The sequence below is a fragment of the Squalius cephalus genome (genome assembly GCF_949319135.1).
Source record: "Squalius cephalus genome assembly, chromosome: 10".
NCBI classification, from domain to species: domain Eukaryota; kingdom Metazoa; phylum Chordata; class Actinopteri; order Cypriniformes; family Leuciscidae; genus Squalius; species Squalius cephalus.
In genome coordinates this window covers 64,317-77,378 of record NC_137131.1, presented here as the reverse complement: position 1 = coordinate 77,378, position 13,062 = coordinate 64,317, and the positions used below count along the sequence as shown (strand labels likewise).

The window sequence follows — 13,062 nt, the reverse complement described above, 5'->3', positions numbered from 1 at the left end:
TGAAAATGACGGCACAACGGAGCCGAGTTTAACTAAGTGGCATGCAAAAAGGCCATTCCCAACGCAAACATTCAGCCAACTACTGAGCAGCCGCTTTTGTCCACGGCAACATCTTATAGACCAAAGCTTTGACTGAAACATTAAGCTGAGTGCTGATGTTCGCTGGCAGGGAAAGAATTGAAGGTGTCCTGATGCTGTGGTTATGGTGGATTAGTTTGTCCCCAAGTGAAGTGATACTGAAGTGACACACACACACCAGCGCTGATATGTGTTTGAAACACAGGCAAGTCCTCATCTACGCCACACTGTCAGCCGGTGACCACGGGAAAAAGTGACCCAAAGAAACAGATTGTGAAAGCCTCCAGACTAACAATCTGTTAGGGTTTTAGTGTAGCTAAAGAGTTTTTCAGACTAGCTTACAGACTAGAGACAACAGGTCTAGGTTTAAAAAAAAGCTAAAGAACCCTACGAGCTGAACTTGTCACTTGCCACTGTCGCCTTTTCCCCCCTTTGTTGCCATTGGCTTGCTTAGTTGGGGACATTACATTTAAATTAAATTTAATATTCAACAATAATATTGATCTGCCTGCATCGACACCATTATATGAGAACTGAACTGAGCTGGACAATGACATCAAGGTTTACTCCAGAGCGGCTATATATATATATATATATATATATATATATATATATATAAATTAATAACTTTTTTTAAAACAAAAATGAAACATCACTGAACTTACTTAAGCTGGACTGTGACGCTATTTTCTTCTGTAAACAAACTTTGTTGCATTATTTTCCGGTTATCTCTGTAACGCCTGGTTCACACCGGACGCCGAAGCGACGCGGAACGGAAAATCACGCGCGGTCCGGCGCCTGCCTGGGTCTTTGGTGTTTTATGCCCCCAACGGCGCCTTCCAGGCAGCGAGGGGATGGGTAGGTTTAAGGTTGAGGGTAGGGTTAGCTGCCTCTAAGGAGCCATTGGGGGCTTAAAACACCATCGAGCACCTTCCATGTTCACACCAGACGCGTATTCTCCGCGGCGGTCGACAAGCGCTTCTGCTCAGTTGTTGTTTATTCAGAGCTATTTTTTACATCATGGGTAAGTAAATAACCTCATAAAATGAATACACCATGTTTCTGTAACCAAGAAGTTTGTACACTTCTTTTATTAATCCGTTGTCGAGACACACACGCAGCCAGAGAGAGAATATGGTAGACAGTAGTAGTGTAGATATACCGTTGAAATATACATCCTCTCTTCAAATTTATTAAATCTTTTTTGTTGTGTTTTTTCTTTCTTTGTTTTCATCTTTCTAGTCTGTTTAGATACACAAATATGATCGCATTTGTCACTTGCGGTATTTTAATTTTTGAAAATTGCTTATATTTTGACAATTGACCGGATTGTCTCGTGTTTCTTGGTGTGACTTCCTGCTGGAATGGACGCGGATCACTCGCGCTGCTTTGATTATAAAAAGCGCTGTATAAATAAATGTGACTTGACTGAAGTTAGGAGCTGCTGTAGGTCTCTCTCTCACTCTCTCTCTCTCTCTCTCTCTCTCTCTCTCTCTCTCTCTCTCTCTCTCACTCTCTCTCTCTCTCTCTCTCTCTCTCTCTCTCTCTCTCTCACTCTCTCTCTCTCTCTCTCTCACTCTCTCTCTCTCTCTCTCTCTCTCTCTCTCTCTCTCTCTCTCTCTCTCTCTCTCTCTCTCTCTCTCTCTCTCTCTCTCTCTCTCTCTCTCAAACATACTCACTTAAACCTAAAACACTGCAGTTCTAACGCAACATCCATTGCCACTCTATTCAACAGTAAGACTGGCTGAGTTAAAAGGTAAACAAATGTTTCATTTGACTTGAACTCAATCGCATGCATTTTCAGGCTAGAATGAGAGAGTAAAACACAATGTCTCAGATAAGCTTGATTAAATTCTGGTAAATGCTTCAGGTCTGACAGAGCACTTCGGAGAGCAGAAAGAAGTGGCCAACATCCATTCATCCATTCATCCACTGGAGCAGCTCCACATTTCTATAATTAAAGATGCCACAGAGTCGTTAGTTGCAGGCAAAACAACATTCTCAAGCCTGTTATGAACAGGACTTCTTGCTATACCATTTTGTAGAGGCCAATTCATTTGTTAAAAGTTTCACTATAATAATGTACGCCAATAAGAAGATATTGCTCTTGAAAAAAATGAGACCAGAATAAATTGTTTATGTGATGTATGTTGCTTTGATTATACATGACAGGCTTAAAAAGATGCTGGAAAAAGCCATGGCAGTGACATTAATAGAGGTGATATATGACTAGATCCTATTCCTAACTGATCTGGGTCAGAACCTGATTTAGCATCTGTGCTGTTCACTTTCCTTCAGTTTCCTGGTCTACTAATGAGACGGATGAGCATTTCCTCAGCCACAGAACAGGAGAGAGTAACAATGTCCAGCAGGTCTAAAAATACCATCCTAACTCTTCCTCTTATAGCGCAGGATTCTGGATTTTTAGTTTTGTTTCAAACAGCGAATCTGAACAGACAACTAAACAAAATAACATGTAATCTACTCTCTGTCTAGTTTCTGACACAATGTTAATTGTTAATTGCTCCGGTCTATTTTGAATGAATGATTCAAAGACTCTATTTTGATATTCCTCTATCACTACCATAGAAATCGGTATTTATACAATGCAAGAACATTTTAGAATGAATTTACAGCATTTCCCGGCCACTAGTCGTCGTACTGTCAAAATAATTGATGCAGCATCTCCTATTCTGTAATGCACGAGCAGCCATTGAGCCATTGAGCCGTTAAGCCAATGAGAGGCATGAAAACACTGAAAAATGAAAGGACTTCTGAATGTGGCAATTAGGCAAAATTGGGAACATGCCGAATCATCACTTTAATTAGACGCAATATCATTAGGATCTTTACATCAGTGTCCGGAATGCACACAGACAATTGCCTGCGATGTCAAAGGTGGGATAGCAGTGACGGGTCCTGTGTGGACTGGGATCGGATGTTGGCAGAACATCCAGTATCTCTCTCACCCGCTGGCTTGCTGCGCTCTTTTGTTTGTCTGGGCCGATTGCAATTAAAATCAGCAAGCTTCCGTGCGTGATCTGAGACTCCGGCGCTGGGAACAGATGTGAGACGGAGCAGGAGTCAGATGGAGGGATTGGGGGATTAGCGGGCGTCTGGAGGGACAGAAACAATCGGCACGTTTGTTTGTGCGGCGCACGTGCAGAATCCATGATCTATAAATATCCCTTAGTTGAGCTACTGGAGTGATGCTTAGATAAATATAAACAGATGAGAAAGAGGGATAAAGAGGGACAGGACTGATAAAACAGGACAATCAGAGCGCTGCAGTTACGCCTGTCAGATTTCGTCAGCTCACGACGCTGGGGAATCCTGATGGGAATTTTCAACTTCAACGTTTATTTATTTATATATCGCATTTAAAAACAAAAGCTCTAAATCCAGATCGGAATTTATCCAGAATATCCTTCTCTGATAGAAAAATGGTTATTTGAGAAAGAACAACCTTCATATAATTTCACATAAAAAAGGTCATTTGGTATGTAATTTGGTAGCTCCGTAAAATCAAGGCCTGGTAAGATACCACTGCTGGTTTAAGACCGGGTGGAACAACACTAGGTGTGGGTAACAACACTAACCCTTAATTCCTTGCTTAAAGAACTATTCCCAATAGATAGCTCATGATTTCAAACAGATCTTTTAAAAATCGAGGAGGAATGGGATCCAGTGGAGTAGCTGTGTTTAACTATATCCGCTAGGACTGGAAGAGAGACCAGATCAAATATACCAGAACTTGGCCTGGGAACAATAATAGTTGAAGCACAATATCTTCTCTAATCAGTTCAATCTTCCTTAAAAAAAAGGGTTTATTGTGCTAAATAAAACTTTTGGGCAGTGAGCAATTCTACTTATTAAATCAGAAAAATCTTTTGTTCTAGCAGCTTTAACTCTTTTCCGTCTGCGTTCAGCTTTCCTTCAGGCCTGTGTTTCACCGTTATAGCATGAGCTTCAGGCCTTTTAATTCTGAGAGGAGCAACATCATTCATAACATCCAAACATGCAGAGTCAAAAACAGCAGTGAACTCCTCTGTGTCTAAAGAGTCCAAGAAACCTCCATGACAGAAGAAACTGGGCTTTTTAGTTTTTTGATCTCTCCATTCTCTTTCCAAGTTTTGCTGGTCCTGTTTCAGTATTTCTTTCGCTTTTCTTCTACGCACCTTGTTGATGTGAAGTCACACCAGAACAACTACACAACATTTTTGTCTTTGACCGCAATAGACACTGGCCTTTATAACAGAGCAGATCCAGAACTACACATATTAGATTATTATTTCTAAAAAACTACAACAATGATCCTGTAGTGAAACTGAGATCACAACACTAACAGCACAGGTGGGAACAGTGGATGATCTGAGCCGTGTTTGATGGAAATCCCATTACATCATTAAACGAATCCTGGATTACTGGCGCTCGGGCCAGAAGATGAAACTCACACGCAAACATTGACGAAACTTTGACCGTTTTTGTTTATTTTTATAGACAATTACTTTAAATATCATCATCTACTCACACGCTGAAACGGAAGATATTAGTCAGAATCATGAGAGACACGCACCTGAATGACTTTGGGAAGTCATGATATTCGGAGCAGCTGACGATGTGTCAAATGTTTTCAAATCTTCAGAGGTAGTTCCAGCAAAGCTGTGATTTCTGCTCCTCGTCTCGACAAATCCAACCGGCCGCTGTTAGAAAACAGACCCATTAGTAAAGATCTCAGATAGCTCTTATTCACAGACTGGAGCCTCTACATAGACCACAAGCCAAACACAATCCGTCAGTGAGAGAGACGATCAAACCCAACTTCACACACGCCACACACGTCTGCCATCGCTACGAACAGCGAACTTTCAAACCTGTATGAGTTTCTTCTGCTGAACACAAAGGAAAATATTTTGAAGAATGTCGGTAACCAAACAGTTGATGGACCTCATTGACCCGGGTCAAAGTCGTAAGGAAAAAAATACTAATGTTGGTCAATGGGGTTCATCAACTGTTTGGTTACCGACACTCTTCAAAATATCTTCCTTTGTGTTCAGCAGAAGAAAGAAACTCATACAGGTTTGAAACAACTTGTGACCCAGGTCTCTGTGATCATCAGGTTCTGTGTGTGTGACCCAGGTCTCTGTGATCATCTGGTTCTGTGTGTGTGACCCAGGTCTCTGTGATCATCAGGTTCTGTGTGTGTGACCCAGGTCTCTGTGATCATCAGGTTCTGTGTGTGTGACCCAGGTCTCTGTGATCATCAGGTTCTGTGTGTGTGACCCGGGTCTCTGTGATCATCAGGTTCTGTGTGTGTGACCCAGGTCTCTGTGATCATCAGGTTCTGTGTGTGTGACCCAGGTCTCTGTGATCATCAGGTTCTGTGTGTGTGACCCGGGTCTCTGTGATCATCAGGTTCTGTGTGTGTGACCCAGGTCTCTGTGATCATCAGGTTCTGTGTGTGTGACCCAGGTCTCTGTGATCATCAGGTTCTGTGTGTGACCCAGGTCTCTGTGATCATCAGGTTCTGTGTGTGCGACCCGGGCCTCTGTGATCATCTGGTTCTGTGTGTGTGACCCAGGTCTCTGTGATCATCAGGTTCTGTGTGTGTGACCCAGGTCTCTGTGATCATCAGGTTCTGTGTGTGTGACCCGGGTCTCTGTGATCATCAGGTTCTGTGTGTGTGACCCGGGTCTCTGTGATCATCAGGTTCTGTGTGTGTGACCCGGGTCTCTGTGATCATCAGGTTCTGTGTGTGACCCGGGTCTCTGTGATCATCAGGTTCTGTGTGTGTGACCCGGGTCTCTGTGATCATCAGGTTCTGTGTGTGTGACCCAGGTCTCTGTGATCATCAGGTTCTGTGTGTGTGACCCAGGTCTCTGTGATCATCAGGTTCTGTGTGTGTGACCCGGGTCTCTGTGATCATCAGGTTCTGTGTGTGACCCGGGTCTCTGTGATCATCAGGTTCTGTGTGTGACCCGGGTCTCTGTGATCATCAGATTCTGTGTGTGACCCGGGTCTCTGTGATCATCAGGTTCTGTGTGTGACCCGGGTCTCTGTGATCATCTGGTTCTGTGTGTGTGACCCGGGTCTCTGTGATCATCAGGTTCTGTGTGTGTGACCCGGGTCTCTGTGATCATCTGGTTCTGTGTGTGTGACCCGGGTCTCTGTGATCATCAGGTTCTGTGTGTGTGACCCGGGTCTCTGTGATCATCTGGTTCTGTGTGTGTGACCCGGGTCTCTGTGATCATCAGGTTCTGTGTGTGACCCGGGTCTCTGTGATCATCTGGTTCTGTGTGTGTGACCCGGGTCTCTGTGATCATCAGGTTCTGTGTGTGTGACCCGGGTCTCTGTGATCATCTGGTTCTGTGTGTGTGACCCGGGTCTCTGTGATCATCAGGTTCTGTGTGTGTGACCCGGGTCTCTGTGATCATCAGATTCTGTGTGTGACCCGGGTCTCTGTGATCATCAGGTTCTGTGTGTGACCCGGGTCTCTGTGATCATCAGGTTCTGTGTGTGTGACCCGGGTCTCTGTGATCATCGGGTTCTGTGTGCGACCCGGGTCTCTGTGATCATCAGGTTCTGTGTGTGACCCGGGTCTCTGTGATCATCTGGTTCTGTGTGTGTGACCTGGGTCTCTGTGATCATCAGGTTCTGTGTGTGATCATCAGGTTCTGTGTGTGTGACCTGGGTCTCTGTGATCATCAGGTTCTGTGTGTGATCATCAGGTTCTGTGTGTGTGACCTGGGTCTCTGTGATCATCAGGTTCTGTGTGTGTGACCCGGGTCTCTGTGATCATCTGGTTCTGTGTGCGACCCGGGTCTCTGTGATCATCAGGTTCTGTGTGTGACCCGGGTCTCTGTGATCATCAGGTTCTGTGTGTGACCCGGGTCTCTGTGATCATCAGGTTCTGTGTGTGACCCGGGTCTCTGTGATCATCGGGTTCTGTGTGCGACCCGGGTCTCTGAGATCATCAGGTTCTGTGTGTGACCCGGGTCTCTGTGATCATCAGGTTCTGTGTGTGACCCGGGTCTCTGTGATCATCTGGTTCTGTGTGTGTGACCTGGGTCTCTGTGATCATCAGGTTCTGTGTGTGATCATCAGGTTCTGTGTGTGACCCGGGTCTCTGTGATCATCAGGTTCTGTGTGTGACCCGGGTCTCTGTGATCATCTGGTTCTGTGTGTGTGACCTGGGTCTCTGTGATCATCAGGTTCTGTGTGTGTGACCCGGGTCTCTGTGATCATCAGGTTCTGTGTGTGTGACCCGGGTCTCTGTGATCATCAGGTTCTGTGTGTGACCCGGGTCTCTGTGATCATCAGGTTCTGTGTGTGACCCGGGTCTCTGTGATCATCAGGTTCTGTGTGTGTGACCCGGGTCTCTGTGATCATCAGGTTCTGTGTGTGTGACCCGGGTCTCTGTGATCATCAGGTTCTGTGTGTGACCCGGGTCTCTGTGATCATCAGGTTCTGTGTGTGTGACCCGGGTCTCTGTGATCATCAGGTTCTGTGTGTGACCCGGGTCTCTGTGATCATCAGGTTCTGTGTGTGACCCGGGTCTCTGAGATCATCAGGTTCTGTGTGTGCGACCCGGGTCTCTGAGATCATCGGCTTCTGTGTGCGACCCGGGCCTCTGTGATCATCTGGTTCTGTGTGTGTGACCCGGGTCTCTGAGATCATCAGGTTCTGTGTGTGTGACCCGGGTCTCTGTGATCATCAGGTTCTGTGTGTGTGACCCGGGTCTCTGTGATCATCAGGTTCTGTGTGTGACCCGGGTCTCTGTGATCATCAGGTTCTGTGTGTGACCCGGGTCTCTGAGATCATCAGGTTCTGTGTGTGCGACCCGGGTCTCTGAGATCATCGGCTTCTGTGTGCGACCCGGGCCTCTGTGATCATCTGGTTCTGTGTGTGTGACCCGGGTCTCTGAGATCATCAGGTTCTGTGTGTGACCCGGGTCTCTGAGATCATCAGGTTCTGTGTGTGTGACCCGGGTCTCTGAGATCATCAGGTTCTGCGTGTGACCCGGGTTCTGTGTGCGACCTGGGTCTCTGAGATCATCGGGTTCTGTGTGTGCGACCCGGGTCTCAGTGATCATCAGGTTCTGTGTGTGACCCGGGTCTCAGTGATCATCAGGTTCTGTGTGTGACCCGGGTCTCTGAGATCATCAGATTCTGTGTGTGACCCGAGAGGAACCCAGCGCAGAGAGAGAGAGAGAGAGAGAGAGAGAGAGAGAGAGTGTGTGTGTGTGTGTGTGTGTGTGTGTGTGTGTCATGGCAACCCTCCCTCATTCACAGAAACTGCGCCTCATGTTTAACCTGGCCATCCTCACATCATCAAGTTCAAGTTCACTCTATTTATACAGCACATTTACAACAGCCACTAGGCTGACCAAAGTGCTTTACAGAACAACCAGATAAATAATAAGAAAATAATACCTGCATAACAGCACTTAAAACACAAATAAAAGCAGCAGAGTAGCAAAACAGTATCAGACTAAAATATAAAATGGTAAAACCAATTTAAGAATAGAGATCAATATGCTAAAGAAAACAGGGAGGTTTTTAACAGAGCCTTGAGGACAGACAGGGTCGGGGCCGTTCTAATCTCTAGCGTCGCGGCCCTGCCACCGCTAATGCTCCCGCTAATGCTCCCGCTAATGCTCCCGCTACGCTCGAGTCGAACGCGAGGGACCAGCAGAGCCCGGCCGGAGGATCTTAGGCTTCTGGACGGAGTGTGAGGATGAACAGGTTCAGAGAGATAGGCAGGAGCTAGGTTATGTAGAGATTTAAAAACAAAGAGTAGAATTTTTAAATCTTTTTTAAATGTTTTAATTCTCTGTCGAACTGACAGCCAGTGTAGAGATCTGAGAATCGGGGAGATGTGGTCATATTTGCGACACTTATGAATAAGTCTGGCCGCAGCATTTTGGACTAACTGAAGACGAGCAATTTGAGAACTTGATATACCGCACTATAAGGAACTGCAGTAATCTAGCCGGGGCGTTATAAATGCACGAACAACCATTTCCAGAGTTTTCGGACTGAGAAAGCCTTTGATTTTAGACATTACACATTACGCTCCCCTGTCTGCCATGTACAGAAATATGTTCATTAAATATTCTTTGCTTTTTATATTTTATTTATTACACTTAAAAGAAATGTTTATATTTGTTTATTTATTTTTTTATTTTTTTCACAAATGACTTTTGGAAGTGCAATTTGATTACCATATGCAGTTTTAATAAAGTTGAATTAATGTAACCTTCTGCCATTTTTCTCTTCAAAGTGTACACTTGCAGTTGTTGATTATAATTAATTTACTGGTAGGCCCATTAAATAATAGTAAGGATAAACAATATTTAAAATGTATATAATTGTATATAATGTATATATCCCTATCCCATTATCTAACATCTGACTAATTAAAAAATTAACCTCAAAACACAACTTGCTAAATAGGCGATATCTATATCTAGCATAAAGAAAACAAATTGTAAGAACGTCGTCTGGCTGTTGCTGAATGTCTCGCAACATTGTTGCTTCAGCCTGGCGCGGTTTCAACTCTACGTTGTTACAATGTTGCGAGCGCGGAGACAGTGACAGACGTTTCCACAACTGTGTTTGCTGGGATCATCATTCCGTTCAAAAAACAGCGACAAAATAACAAACAACTGATGCTCTCTCTCTCTCTCTCTCTCTCTCTCTCTCACACACACACACACACACACACACACTCTCTCTCTCTCTCTCTCTCTCTCTCTCTCTCTCTCTCTCTCTCTCTCTCTCTCTCTCTCTAACACACACACACACACACACACACACACACACACACACACACACACACACACACACACACACACACACACACTCTCTCTCTCTCTCTCTCTCTCTCTCTCTCTCACACACACACACACACACACACTCCCACTCTCTCTCTCACACACACACACACACACACACACACACTCTCTCTCTCTCTCTCTCTCTCTCTCTCACACACACACACACACACACACACACACACTCCCACTCAAACTCTCTCTCTCTCTCTCACACACACACACACACACACACACTCTCTCTCTCTCTCTCTCTCTCCCGCTCACTCACCGGCTCGCGGGATTAACGCCAGGCGTCGGAACTCCTCCGGAACGCAGAAACGCAGGAACGCAGGAACGCTTCCTGACAGATTCCGCCATACTGGATGTTTGATTATGGAATCACGTCACGTGTAGAGTGGGACTGTACAATCATGGGACTGTAGAGGCGGGATCATCACGCATCACTCGCGCGCTCTTGCTCGGACCCGCACGCGCGCTGACGTCACTCACACACACTGACGCGCAATGATCAATGCAGTAATCTTTCCTGCTGAACTGAAGGACCCATGTTAATAAACTACAGCTGTATCACGTGTCTGCAAACAGAGATTTCGCTTACGGCTGATATCGGACTGTAGAAGTATAGAACTATTGAACTGTTCTCAGGACAGATGATCGTCAGGATTCCTGTATCCCGCAGATCTTCATTCATTTCTGTGAGAAAAAGCCTTCTTTTGAAACAATTTCGCTATCATACAGTCATGCTTCAACTCTTTCTATTTGAACAACCTATGTATAATTTATTTGTGTCTTCCACGTGACATTTATTCATTTTAGGCTTGGTCAGACACCATTTTTTTGTGGTTTTCTTATTTGTGTTACAAAACAAGTGACTCATTAATGATGATGTCACACTACAACAAGGTGCACATTATTCACCCCAAGATGAATGTGTTAGTCTGAATTATGCATCATCACATATATGTGCACTTCTAATGTTAATGTTGATTCAGCTCTTACAGTGAGACTCATTTTCATTCTGCTGAATAGATGCAGTGGATTTAATAAAACAGAACAATTTAATTCACATTTATTTGTATAGGTCATTTCATAATACATATCGTTTCACAGCAGCTTTACAGAAATGCATGAGTGCACATTACAGTTTAGACCGATCTGTTATCAGAGGAGACTGGACTTAGACAGACCTGTAACGCTCAGCACTGAGACGTTTATGTTTATTATCATGTAATACACTCTTTCTCAGAGAGAAACACACTCTTCAGTCGTGAAGTCACACATTTCTTCAGCCTTCGGATGCCTTTATTATTTTCCCTTGTAAACACACTCCCTTTTTTATGGAAGACAAATTAAATACTGCAGCATTTTCATTTCGATTATTAGATTTCATTAAGCGTGAACGTGTATCACCCAACTAACAAACCCTTTCATTTCAAACATCTCTATTCCTGCAGTGGATCCGTGTTTAGTGCTTTAGATTAGTGTAATGTCTTGTGGAAGTTAACTCTCGTAGCTCTACTGCTATAGTCAGTGAGACTGGTCTCTAACAATGAGATGGCGTGGGGGTTACACACGCTGAGACACACTGAGACACACTGAAACACACTGAGACACACTGAAACACTGAGACACTGAAACACACTGAGACACACTGAAACACACTGAGACACACTGAAACACACTGTGAAACACTGAGACACACTGAGACACACTGAAACACACTGAAACACACTGAAACACACTGAAACACTGAGACACACTGAAACACACTGAGACACACTGAAACACTGAGACACTGAAACACACTGAGACACTGAGACACACTGAAACACTGAAACACTGAGACACTGAAACACACTGAGACACTGAGACACACTGAAACACTGAAACACACTGAAACACTGAGACACTGAAACACACTGAGACACTGAGACACACTGAAACACTGAAACACACTGAAACACACTGAGACACTGAAACACACTGAGACACACTGAGACACACTGAAACACACTGAGACACACTGAAAACACACTGTGACACACTGAGACACACTGAGACACACTGAGACACACTGAAACACACTGTGAAACACTGAGACACACTGAAACACACTGAGACACTGAAACACTGAGACACACTGTGACACACTGAGACACTGAAACACTGAGACACACTGAGACACACTGAGACACACTGAAACACACTGAAACACTGAGACACACTGAGACACACTGAAACACACTGAGACACACTGAAACACACTGAGACACACTGAGACACTGAAACACTGAGACACACTGAAACACACTGTGAAACACTGAGACACACTGAAACACACTGAGACACTGAAACACTGAGACACACTGAAACACACTGAGACACTGAAACACTGAGACACACTGAAACACACTGAGACACACTGAGACACTGAAACACACTGAGACACACTGAGACACACTGAGACACACTGAAACACACTGAGACACACTGAGACACTGAAACACACTGAAACACTGAGACACACTGAGACACACTGAAACACTGAGACACACTGAAACACACTGAGACACACTGAAACACTGAGACACACTGAAACACACTGAGACACTGAGACACACTGAGACACACTGAAACACTGAGACACTGAAACACACTGAGACACACTGAAACACTGAGACACTGAGACACTGAAACACACTGAAACACTGAGACACTGAAACACACTGAGACACACTGAAACACTGAGACACTGAAACACACTGAGACACTGAAACACACTGAAACACACTGAGACACTGAAACACTGAAACACACTGAAACACTGAAACACACTGAAACACACTGAGACACTGAAACACACTGAGGCACACTGAAACACACTGAGACACACTGAGACACACTTAGACACACTGAGACACTGAGACACACTGAGACACACTTAGACACACTGAGACACTGAAACACTGAGACACACTGAGACACACTGAGACACACTGAAACACACTTAGACACACTGAGACACACTGTGAAACACTGAAACACACTGAGACACACTGAAACACACTGAGACACACTTAGACACACTGAGACACTGAGACACACTGAGACACACTTAGACACACTGAGACACACTGAGACACACT

At 44.7% G+C, this 13,062-nt stretch overlaps 1 protein-coding gene across 1 annotated transcript in view; it reads right to left on the bottom strand.

Annotated features, from left to right (window-relative positions):
• Positions 1-10,465, bottom strand: part of LOC307165463 (histone deacetylase 4-like) — a 60,298-nt gene extending 49,833 nt beyond the window's left edge. The window contains exons 1-2 of the mRNA XM_079883081.1: positions 10,185-10,465; positions 4,655-4,781 (exon numbers count right to left, since the gene is read on the bottom strand). Coding sequence (XP_079739207.1) covers positions 4,655-4,676 — 22 coding nt within the window. The 5' untranslated portion in view covers positions 4,677-4,781; positions 10,185-10,465. The remainder of the gene's footprint in view (positions 1-4,654; positions 4,782-10,184) is intronic.
• Between the last annotated feature and the right edge of the window lie 2,597 nt (positions 10,466-13,062).